This window comes from Acanthisitta chloris, unplaced genomic scaffold, assembly GCF_000695815.1.
Source record: "Acanthisitta chloris isolate BGI_N310 unplaced genomic scaffold, ASM69581v1 scaffold4029, whole genome shotgun sequence".
Classification (NCBI taxonomy): Eukaryota; Metazoa; Chordata; class Aves; order Passeriformes; family Acanthisittidae; genus Acanthisitta; species Acanthisitta chloris.
This window is the reverse complement of record NW_008691821.1, coordinates 20,396-32,431: the sequence shown is the minus strand read 5'-3', so window position 1 is coordinate 32,431 and position 12,036 is coordinate 20,396. Positions and strand designations below refer to the sequence as shown.

Here is a 12,036-nt window from a genome sequence, read left to right as displayed (position 1 = left end):
ATTTTCCCTGTGAGCTCTAAGCTGACTCATTCCTGGTTAATGAAGAATGTTGTGCAGTTTTTAGGGACCTACTTCATTCTTTGTTGCCAGACTCTTCAATGCTGGCAGGACTTTGTTGGGAATGAACTTGGCTGATAAGGACATGCTATAGCAAGAGGATGGGTAAGGTGATTTCATCCTGCCATGGACCCATACTAAAAATGCTCTGGAAAATTTCCAGAATAGCTACTTGGTTTTGGGGTTGGTTGTTTTTGGGTTTTTTTTTAATTTTTTTTTTTTTTGTTTGTTTATGGGATTTTGGTTGGTTGGGTTTTTTGTGTTTGTTTTCTTGGGAGTACTTATAAGCCCCAAAATGATAAAATGGGCAGCCTGAGCCTGTTTTCTAGGATTCTCTCTCCTCCCACCTCCTCACTCTCTCCCCAGCCAGGATGTCTCTTGTAGGATTCCTGACCCCAGAGCCACTGTCATGTTTAGGGAGAGTAATTGAACTGTGATTTTTCACAGCTTGTAGGAGAGTCCCATGTGAATCCCATTACCACAGTGCTAGCACATCCCACTCACTTCCTGCTGCCACTCAGGACTCCTTGAGTGTTATCTTGGAAAACTTCAGGACAGAGTGAATGTATCCCCTGCAGATCCCACATTATCCAGCCTCAAACATTCACTTCCCAACAGGCAAATGGAGAGTGAAGTCAGGTCTCAGATCCAGGGTCCTTTCTGCAGATCTGTTTGGAGATCCTAGCTTGACAAATAACAATCTCAAGAGGATTTCCTTACCAAGTGGCCATAAAATCTTTATTGACACTTCCCTTTGCTTTCTGCATTTGTCTTGGCACAATGTAATCTGCTGTTTAGGATCAACAGATCTGACAGATGTTCTTGGGTCTGAGCAGCTACTTTTACACACTTCTGCTCAATAAAAAAGGCATTTTGTTCAGGGCAGTCCTTATTTTCCAGCAAGTACAGTGATATTAGGGTTTCCATTGCTTTTTAAGACACCTAATTTTTATCAGCTCCCCAGAGTTTAGGATTGCTTTTTAAGACACCTAATTTTTATTAGTTCCCCAGAGTAGTTGTCCATTCTATTTTCTCTGGCTCCCATAGGTGCTTGGGGCTTTGCTTTCTGGATGTTTGCTTCTCTTTTGATATATACAGGAAAAAAGTAATGCTCTGCTTGCTGCTGCTAACACAGCAAGGTTAGCAGTGATGTTCCCAGGGCTGCTGTGCAGTGTGCTGAGCCAGTCATGGTGATGGCTGGGAGTGTTTCTGTGACCAAAGCACTGGTTGAACACGAAGTCCACCTGTGAGTGGCATTAAATGAAAACAGGCACTGGGTAAGAGACTCAGCTTTGAAGCAGAACCTGTTTAGCACGAGGTGACTGAATGCCCTCCCAGTTGGGTTAGCTCCAGCCCCAGCACGTGGCTCTCCTAACAAACTGACTCACAGGACCTGAAGTTGTCATTGCTTCATGAGGCCAAAACACCAGAGCTCAGAAAACTTGCTCTTAATTACAGGTTAGGAGAAAAGACAAGACTCTATTTGTGTGAAAACAACACTCTTGGGTGAGAGATTTCCAGCCAAAATAATTTCTGACTTCATTTTACCTCTCATGGAGTCAGGCACAGTTCATTGTCAGCATGATGTGACTGTGATGCTCCAGTGCTGAGACTCTGCTGTTCATCACATTCTGCACCCTAGAGCTCTGCCCAGTTGGGTGTTTCTCTCCCAGGGCAGTGCCCAAGCTACATCATGTCCTGCTGTGGCCAGGGCTGAGCCCAGACCTTGTGTTGCTTCATTCCAAGCATCTGTGTCTGTGAGTAGCTGTCCCTGATTGGAATTTTATATCCTGTTTTGATAAGGTCTTATGCTTTAACAAAGTCTCTAATGCCTTTCAAGAGCTTTTTGAAACAGAGCTCATGATAATTAAACCCATTTCACATGTTAGGGCCACACTTACCTACCTCAGGCTTCCTGATTTTAATAACAGGCTTGGAAAGTCTATTTCTTAGTGTTGGCAGAATAGAACTGCCCTTTAGGAGCACTGAAATAATTACCAAAATTAACAGTAATTGTTTCTCTTCCTTGCTGGGAACTTTGTACTCCCAGTAGCTTCCAGGTCTGGAAGAGTGGAGCTGACTCATGGTAGTTTGGCCCTGATTCTGCTCTGAAGAAATGTTTTGACTTACCCGATGGGCTGTGAGCTCTCTGCTTTCCAGGACAGCCTGGCTGTCTTCTGAGCACTTCAAGCTGTTTTTTTCCTTTGTTCTTTTTACTCCAGATGGAACTTCCCTCATGTCTGAGCTTCAGTCTTGCCTTTGAAAACCATCACCTTGCTCCCAAGCTCTTGACCTTACCTCTCCCTGTGTTGGTTGCCCTCCCAGCAGGTTGTAATGTTTTTAATCCCATCTAGATTTTTAGATAACACTTTGCATGTGCTTTTTCAGAATCTCTTTTATTTTTACCTCATCATAAGAGCTCTGTCCTCTCTATTATTCTGTGATGTTTTTGGATGCTTCTGTCTCCTTATCCTCTGCTTGAAGGAGTTTTCAGTGCCTGTAAAGAGTGACTAGGCTGGAGCAGCTGGTAAAGACACCTCAGGAGGCAGAAAAGGTGTCCTGTACATGTACTTACCATACACAGAGGTTTCTTTGGTCCATTCCAAACTGTGGCCTAGATTTTGTTTCACCTGAATTTTGTCACATACAGTTATGATATTTTTTTTACTGTGGCCTAGATTTTGTTTCACCTGAATTTTGTCACTTACAGTTATGTTTTTTTTTCAGGCAGCTCCTTTCTGTCTTTAACTAGGCATAACAGAGTGAAGGTGCTCTCCAAAATAACCCTTGAGTAGGGGGAAGGAAGACAGGACACTCAGAAATAGAAGTGCTTAGGCCTAGGATATTTTCCTTAGAAATTCTGGGAGAAGGACATGCGATTTTGTTTCACCTGAATTTTGTCACTTACAGTTATGTTTTTTTTTCAGGCAGCTCCTTTCTGTCTTTAACTAGGCATAACAGAGTGAAGGTGCTCTCCAAAATAACCCTTGAGTAGGGGGAAGGAAGACAGGACACTCAGAAATAGAAGTGCTTAGGCCTAGGATATTTTCCTTAGAAATTCTGGGAGAAGGACATGCTTTTTTCCCCCCTCTTAGGAAACTAAAACCTGTGTGTCAAAGATCTTGATAGTTCAGGTGATTTCACCCCTGGAACTTCATATTTAACTGGTGTTCAAGGGGAAGCTCTTCCAAAAGAAGAACTGAGAATAATCTAACAGTGGCCAAGGTTGTGTGTTAATGTAAGGGAATGGCTAAGTCTAAATCACTTATTTTGCCTTGTCTTGTTCAAAAGGCAATGTTTTTAAACCAGAATTTTTTTTTCTAGTCCTCACTGATTAAACCACTTAAGACTATTAGTTTCTCAGAACTCATTTCTGTTTCTGTCTTCCATGGAAAGAGTCACAATGTAAAGTCCTGCTGGGAAAATGAGGAAAATGACCCTAAGCAGTTCCTTTCACCCTGAAGTTACTGCTGGTTATCTTCCCAGGTTCCACAGAGGGAAGCAGGCCCTGGCATGTCAGCAGCTTAACTACTTACTCTTTATTTTGCATGCAACAGGAGACGTGTTTGCTCAGTTCCTCAGAAGGAAATTGCATACAAATCCAAGTTGAACATTTCATGACCTTGCACGGCTCTAGAAATATCCAAATTTCAAGAACAAAGGAGTTGCAGCAGGTTCCTGTTTGAGAGATCTGTATCTTCAGCCTTCTGCCTGGTGGCAGCATGAATCAGCAATCTGAGTTGTAGACACTGTTTACATAATGCAAGTGGCAAAGGGCTCCCTTGGTTAAATAAATCAGACTCTCATATCTTGTAGCATACAAAACCTTTGTGCTACAAGGAATATTAACTAAAATACACAGTTCTTACTCTTTTAAAGGATGGATTCTGATTAAAACCTGCTGCTGTAGATTTTGAGCAGTGCCCCTGAGTCAGAAGTGAACTGATGTCACTAGTGTCTGTTAATGTGCTCTGGCAAGGGAAGGTTCATTCTCACTTGGCTTTAGCTCAGAGGAATTGATGTAGTCACTGGGGCTTGGCCTTGCTGTTAATGAAGATAAACAGGCACCTTAGAGGGGCAGATAAATCACATCTAAAAATAGTAAGGTTCATGTTCAGACCTAGGCAGAACAGTGTTCCAAAGGTATGGGCGTAGCAACAACAGCTGAGACTTGGAAACTCAGTGTGGAGTTTTTTCCAGCGTTTTGCTATCCAGCAAATTTTCAAGTGGGTGGCACTGTGGAAGCCTGGAACAGTTTCTGTTCTCCCTGCACCACAAACCCACGCTGTTGAAGGCAGGTTTCAGCTGCACTGAAGTTTCTGGCAACACAGGCTCTGTGTGCAGGAGATTTTGGCCCAAAGGCAGTGCCAAGTAGAGTCCTGCACACACAAGCTCAAAAAAACCCCATGGGGAACAGAACTCCAGCAGACCAATCTTGAAAAAAGCAGTATTTATTTTAAAGTACAACCCAAAGTTGTATCTGTAAGAAATGCACAAGGTATCTTGTCTCATCCACAAGTCTTGGCTGTGTGCATTTCAACTTAAAAACGCATTCAGGTTTACAAATGTACAAACAGCACAAAGTGTGTTACAGTCTCAACAGAATGCTCTTACATTCAGCCACTTTGCTCGTAAGGTTTTTGTGTTGGTCTTGTTGGTATTCTCAGATGTTATTTTCCTTTTTTATTTTTTATTTTTTACATTCTTACAACCTGCGTTAACAAAGACAGCCTTATTTTAAAAAAATACTTTGCATTTTAGCACAAAGTGCCTGTTGGTTTTAAATTAGAACTTGGAGGGTAAGACTGGAAAAAAATTTAAAAACCCAAACCAGTACTTTTCATAAAAGTATTGCATGCCAGGGCCATTTTAGAGTTCAAATTGGTTCCTAAATAAAGATGGCAGATGGTAAAATATGAAACCAGTGGAATTGTTTGTATTTACAGGCTTCAGCTGCAGTTGGGATTTGTGACCACACCCAGACTTTTTCAAGCTTATCTGCAATCTCACACTACCATATTGCAGGACAGACTTTAAAAAGGAGCAAGTGATGAAAGCATGACTGACAAGGGGGAGTGGGATGGGGGAGCAATGACCAGCAATGGCCTGAAAATGATGCTTCAAAAATTTGTATTCAGAATTGTATCATCATGACCTGGATAACAGTTCTTAACTTTAATTTTCATGAGGATAGTGTGAATTAGACCAAGGATCTGAACTTCTTCTTCCAATTGTCGGGCTCCAAATTCTCCAAGGGTTGTAGGTCTGTGCCATGTCTTCAGCAGGGTTGGCAGCGGTGGCAGCGGCAGGAGGAGGAGCAGCAGAGGAGTTTTCACTACCCATGAGATCAATGCCTGGCAAGGTGTTTGTTGGAGTGGTGAAGGGAAGGCCACTGTTGAGATTACTTGACCAAATGGAACTGCTGAATGGAGTGGTGGACCACAGGCCACTGGGGCTGCCAAGGATTGACTGCAGTAAAGGCACAGACAGGTAAGTTAGCAGTTCAGTAACCTTTGTTTTCACCTTGTTTACAGCCCCCCTGAAAGAAAAGTATCTGAGCAACAGCAGCAGCAGCAAACCTGCTGTGGAACCTTCTGTCTTCATGGCAACATGGAGCTCTGAGCTCCCTGTGCCAGAGCTTGCCCAGGACCCACACTGCTCACCTAACCATGTCTGCAGAGTGCAGACACATCACAGGCTCTTCAGCTGCTTTCAGCTGAGCTTATCCATCCCCAGAGCACTGCTCATTTAAGCACTCCCAGTAGTCAGACTTTAAGGGCCAAAATCCTCAAGCTTAAACAAACTAGTTTGAATGAGGTAGATAAACTTGGCTCAACTTTTAAAAACCCAACAAAATTCAAGTTGCAACAGAAGTTAACAGCAAAGTCCTTTTGTGATTTTTTTTTTTTTTCTTGACTGTTTGCAAACTTATCTCCCTGTACTCACACATGTCTGTTTTGGATGAACCCACCTGCATTCAGCCCTATTGTACCTTCCCAGGATCTACCTTTCCCTCATCCAAAACTTCTCCAGATGAAGGGAAATGGGATTGAGAACTGGCCATTTGTCACTGAGTTCCAGTAAGTCTGTCCTGGGCTCAAGACAAATGGTCATAGTGCAGATGCAGTTGAGCTGCAACATGTCACCAATGCATTTGGGATACACAGGACAGGCACAGCAAGCCTAGAGAGCACCTGCAGGACTGAACAAGGCCCAGGTTTTGTCCACTGTTTATTAAAGCTCAAACAGTAGCAAACAACCAGCAGAGGAATCTAACCCGTGGTGTGGTGGAAAGTGATACCAGGAAGCAGCCAAAGATGGAGATGAGAAAGGTTAGCACAACTTTCATGCTAATATTAGCACAGAAGCTGCTCCGTGTAGGCTTAACACACTGCATACCTCAGTGTCAACAGATCTCATCTACATGTGCTGCAAATTCAATTTGCAAATATACAGTAAACTTGATCCATCCAAAAGGCACTGGGCCTGTTGAGTAAGTGCTGTGAGGTACAAGCATCCTTATGTTTGGATTTACTGTGTGGAGTTAGGGCATCCCTGCCAAGATCTCTGCCCCTGGATAACACACTAAAGGTTAACCTCTATCTGGGTACTCTGAATCTTAGATTTAAACAATCCCTTCAGGATTTTTCCCTTTAGGAAAGTAAACAAGGTATAGACTCTGAAATTGTCTTCATTTCAGGCTATTATTCTCTCCCCTGGAATGACGAAATGGGTTCAAGTCTAATCATATCTGAATTTGGTTGGACACTATCACATCACCAAAGGGTCCTCACAATTTGCTAGCAAGGGTTGGACAGGAGTTTTGAGCATTATTTGGTGGTTAACCAGGCCAACATTATTAACCTCTCCAATGCCACCGAGAAGCTGAGCCAAACCAGGGTCACAGTGTGTTACTGTCACATAAATAAAGGGTTATATTTAAGCTATTCAGGCATTAGACTACTAAGCCTACAGCAGGAAACATTGCTGCTCAGGCACCAACACTAACACACAGTCCACCCTATCTCCTGCTGTGGGCAAGAATCAGGAACTATTCCTACATGTCCCAAAAGTGTTTGGGAGAGCCTGATAAAAAAGCAGTTGCTCATAAATTGGAGCAACCAGGAAAGGAGCAGCAGAGAGGAACAGCTTAGACTAGACTGCTACACCCCTTCAAGGCTGCTGGAGGAAGGCACAAAGTGGCTGCCAGGTGGATGCACAGGGAAACAGGAAAGGGGAGGAGGAGCCTGTGGTTAGAAGAAACCTGGGCAGAAGTACCAGCAATGCAGCAACATGAGGAGAGACAGGACCAAGAGTCAAATGTTATTTAGAACTGAAGCAGAGTTGTGCATAAAAGAGGAAAGCAAGAGGACCAAGGAAGGAGAATGATCAAAATCAACTCCCCAGAAACCTTCCTGGAAAAGAGGGTAACACAAGCCACTAAGTGCTGTTTGCAAGAATGGCTTTGGCTCCTGTGCAGAACAGAGAACAGGGCAGGGCCTGGGACCTGCTCTCTTACCCAGCTCTTAGAGCAAGGAGGCTCAGGAACAGGAAAAGCCAAGCTTTCCTGTTCTGGCAAGCTCTATGCACTTTTTTTTTAGAAAAAAAATCACTGTCATTAGAAAGGCCTTGAATATTTTAGTCAGTTTGCTGCTGCTTGTTTATTAAGTCATCTTCTCCTTGAATAAGCTCCTCAGATGTGTCCCCTCCAAATCACAGTATTTGAAGGGAGTGACAGTTCTTCCATAGCCTTTGTCTGGTTCTGTCTCCATGCCTCCTGAAGCACACTTCCAAACAGTTTTCAGAAGCAGCCAGGAAATAGGAGCTACAGAGCTTGCTCTGCTTGTCCTTCTATCAAATGCTGAGCTATCTGCCCTCTGTGTGACCAAAAAGCAAAAATCTCTCCTTACACAGTTTCAGTGAGGCTACAGCTGCATTTGGGAGCACATGACAAGGGCAGGACCAGTGTGTGTGTGTCTATAAGAAGCTGTTTGACCTTCCTCAGCTTCCCCTGCCTTCCCCCACTCTGAGCTGCTCCCAGGTGAAGTAAACACTGCCTCTTACTCACTACAGAAACATTTTCAACATGAAGCCAACATGAAGAATGATTTCAGCTGGCAGTGGAGCAGCTGTTGTGGTGTAAGTTTTAGTCTGACAGAGGCACAAGGATGACAGCACAACCCTGTGATCTGTGAACATTGGGTTAATTTCTTCTTTTGCTATACTCAACATCTCCATCAAAATTATTAGTCAGTTTAAAGGCTTTACCTTATGCTCAGTCCTCTAGTGTTTTTTCTAAACTGACAAGAATCAATTTCATGTCTCTTAGATGGATTTTTTTTGACCTTCTGTTAATGTACAAGCAAGTGCAATGCTGGATTCAGGAAGCAGAATCAAAGTCTGAAAGTTACCATATTGGCCATTTTGCAACTGTCCATCACACTGGAAGTGACAGTGTCCAGCCATGGCCCAGGAGCAGAACAGCTGTTCCTACAACCCTGAAGGATTTGGGAGTGGAACTTCTCTAAGTGCTGCAAGAAACAGCTGTTCCTACAACCCTGAAGGATGTGGGAGTGGAACTTCTCTAAGTGCTTTTGTGAGAAATATTTTTATATGAAGCAATGTAGATGGATTCATCATCTGTGAGTGGATTAGTAACTCTCTGTCCAACAGCCATGTCAGCTTAACTACACAAAGATGAGTACGTGCAACTTCCCTTTTCCTTTATGCTTCAGTTGGTTTTCACCCCAATTTAAAAATCCTCTGAATTAAATTAGATGGCAGATACAGAGCAGGTTGGTAATGGTAATAAAACACTGTATTTGGACTGAATACTTACTGCAGTTGTATGAGTTGGGGAACTTGAGCTTGTTGGCCAGGAGGGTACAGAATCTGTAGCTGAAGGATCCCAGATGGATGATGGAACATTATTGAATTCATTCCAGTTTCTCTGAACATCCTGCCCATAAGCAGATCGAGCTAAACCAAGTTTGCTAAAAACTTCTAAAAATAAAATGAAATAAAATTGAGTATATTACTTTTCCTCTCTTTTTCCAGCATAATACTCTTTGCAGTTATTCCCCATATTTTTTGAGCAGGTCCTGCTGCAGGGAGATTGGAAGAGGTCACACAGTAATACAGATCTCTCACAGTGGCTATGAAATTAGAGTGGGGAAAGAAAGTGAAACCCTTGCTGTGTCTGACTCAGTACCAGCCCCAGGGATTTGTGGAAGCACAGCAACACAGAGTCCTGGCAGCTCCTCACAGCAAGTAACTCCAGGTGGAGCAGATCTGAAGGAGCCTGTGGTAAGCACAGCATCATCTGCCCTGCAGCATTCCCTTCCCAGGGGAGTCCTGGTAGGAAGGAGCTGCTGCTCCACCCTCATCTGTGCTATGAGCAGAGGACAACAGCAGCATTCCCAGCTCCTCTGCTCCCTGCACGTGGAATTGATCCCAGGCATCTCACTGCTGGCCCCCAGAGCTGCTGGTGCCAAGCACTGCTGATGAAGATGCTGCTGTGGTTTAACTTTTTCAATGCACATACAACTTACTCAGTAGATTAGATAACATTTTGGCAGTAGCCATACAATTCATTTGGCAGATGCCACATCCTCTGGTTTGCTTTGCTTAGCCTCTTTTGCAGCCACCTTAAAACATACCAACCACAGGAGGCAAATCTTTCTCAGCACACAGAGCATCCCTGCCCATCTCAGTGTCATTTATGGAAACTTCACCTAAATATTTAACTACAGGAATTAACTGCTGGGTTCAGTATGCAGTGGTTCATTGTGCAGCTACACAAACGCTGGAGGACAGCACAAGAGGAAAGCAACACGAGGGCTGGGCCATTGCCTCACTTACAGAGCAATGGTTTTGGGAAGGAATTGGTGCTCAGGGAATCACAGGCCTAGTGTTACACTCCTGAGAGCTGCACTAAAGCTTCAGGGAAGGGATAAAGGGGAAAAGACTAAGAGAAAAAACAAGTATCAAGAAATCTTACACAAAGAACCTTCACAAACTAGTATTTCCCTAAGAGAAAAAACAAGTATCAAGAAATTTTACTGACACAAAGAAACTTCACAAACTAGTATTTCTAGCTCAACAAATGCCCTAAGAGTTTCCACTACCTTTCCCTGGACTGAAACACAGAATATACCATCAAATTTTTAATATACTTTCCTCTGCAGTCTTCCCTTTTGGGGGTGAGGATAGGAATGCTGTCTGTACTTAGCCCAGTGGAATGGAGAGCCACCATTTCTTTGAATCTGGAAAAACCTTTGAAAACAAAAACTCACCTCCAGTTAAGTTAAAAGAATGTCCAAATGCAGAGAATGAGTTGAGAGGTGTGAAATCAGGACTGCTGGGATTGCTGATAGGACTCCACAAACCCGAACTGCACATTGGGGAGTAACAGGAAAGCAAATACACAGCTTATTAACACAGGACTATCAACAACATTAACTTGTTAACAACATAATAAATAAAAGCTAACAGCACAATAAAATCTATATACAGATGTATATCTACAAATGTGTGTGTTTAACCATATATATAATGGTGACCAAGAGTAAGGAAATCAGCTTATTTTTGTTTTAACAGAAGATTCCAGTGAAATACCATTTTCCTGTGTCTATACCCACCATGGAGCAACACAGTGATCTAGACACAGTGCTCTGTAATCAACACAAACCTCAGAGCAGCTCTTTTGGTCAGTTTTTCAGCAAACTCACAGGCTCTAAGCCACAGCACAGTTTTTTTGACAAGCAGATTCAATTCAGAGCTACTCAGAAGGGATACAAATGCTCACACTTGGGCTTATGGGCAACTTCTTCAAGCACAACCTTCACTCAGGAAAGCAATTCCTTTGCATACTGAAACTTGGCCTCAAGTCTCTACAATATTCCAGAAAGGTTACCAGACACTCACTGCTGGTTACAAGCAAGTCCAGGGGTCACTGCCAAAATATGTCAGCAAAGACATTGTGCCCTGGGGAATGTGAGTGAGTGCAGCTCAATTCTGCTCCTACTCAAAATACAAAGCCCACTGATAGTTCTTGGTGTACAGGCAAGATATTCTGCCTGAGAACTATTTCAAGTGACCTTGGTGGGAGAGAGAGAGAGAGCCAAGCTGATGTCTCATTGCTTGGATACTCAGGGAGCACAAGATTGTTGAGTTACTTGGAACGAGGAGGGGAAAGTCTCCATCACATCCAGAACATCCTTCTCTCTATTTCTGAGTCACTTGTAACTCCTAAACTTTTCTGCAAGGTGAGATGTACTGTACCCAGACTTAAAATAGTTTAAAAAGTAAGAAGAACCAGAATGAATTCTGTCATTCCCTTCAAAATGCCACTACCAGCTCACAATCTCCTTTTCTAGAAGTCTAGGTGTTTGCCTAGGGAATAGAAAAATTACCTGTCAGAGCCATCGCTGTCAACAACTGTGTGGGAAATGCTGATATTGCTGGAAACATCTGTCTTGCTTGGAGAAACCTTTGGTAAACCACTGCCACCTGCAAGAATATGTATGTAAAAATGAGTCAAATAAACCCCAGCAAAATAACAAAAGTATTCAGGAAATATTCAGAAGTATTTAGAACTCCAAACTGCTTCTAGTACCTGGGCTCTTGTCGTAACCTGCAGCCACAGCAGCAAAAGTGGGGTTACCATTCCTGCCTGGAAGAGAAGCTGCCTTTGACAGCTTATGTTTGGTACCATTAGGCTGTTTGCTTTTCGTTTCACTAAAAGAAGGAAAAAAAATGAGAAAAGGACTTGAGTAGTTTGACAAAAAAGCAGTTATTTCAGCTAGCATTCGTGAAAATCTTCCTAACAGCTCCACACTTCATGAAATTTCCCATTTTTCCAATCCACTAAGTTGTAAGAAACCCCAGATAAATCTAACCAGCACGGTAAGATATGCACAGTGGTGTTCTTGCAATAAAGCAGTTTCCATGGGATGAGGAAATGGGTTTGAGGAAAGG

At 43.0% G+C, this 12,036-nt stretch overlaps 1 protein-coding gene across 1 annotated transcript in view; it reads right to left on the bottom strand.

Annotated features, from left to right (window-relative positions):
- Positions 1-4,492: 4,492 nt before the first annotated feature.
- Positions 4,493-12,036, bottom strand: part of TMEM131 (transmembrane protein 131) — a 26,312-nt gene continuing 18,768 nt past the window's right edge. The window contains exons 18-22 of the mRNA XM_009082367.1: positions 11,675-11,796; positions 11,472-11,568; positions 10,353-10,450; positions 8,897-9,060; positions 4,493-5,526 (exon numbers count right to left, since the gene is read on the bottom strand). Of these exons, the coding sequence (XP_009080615.1) occupies positions 5,233-5,526; positions 8,897-9,060; positions 10,353-10,450; positions 11,472-11,568; positions 11,675-11,796 (775 nt within the window). The 3' untranslated portion in view covers positions 4,493-5,232. The remainder of the gene's footprint in view (positions 5,527-8,896; positions 9,061-10,352; positions 10,451-11,471; positions 11,569-11,674; positions 11,797-12,036) is intronic.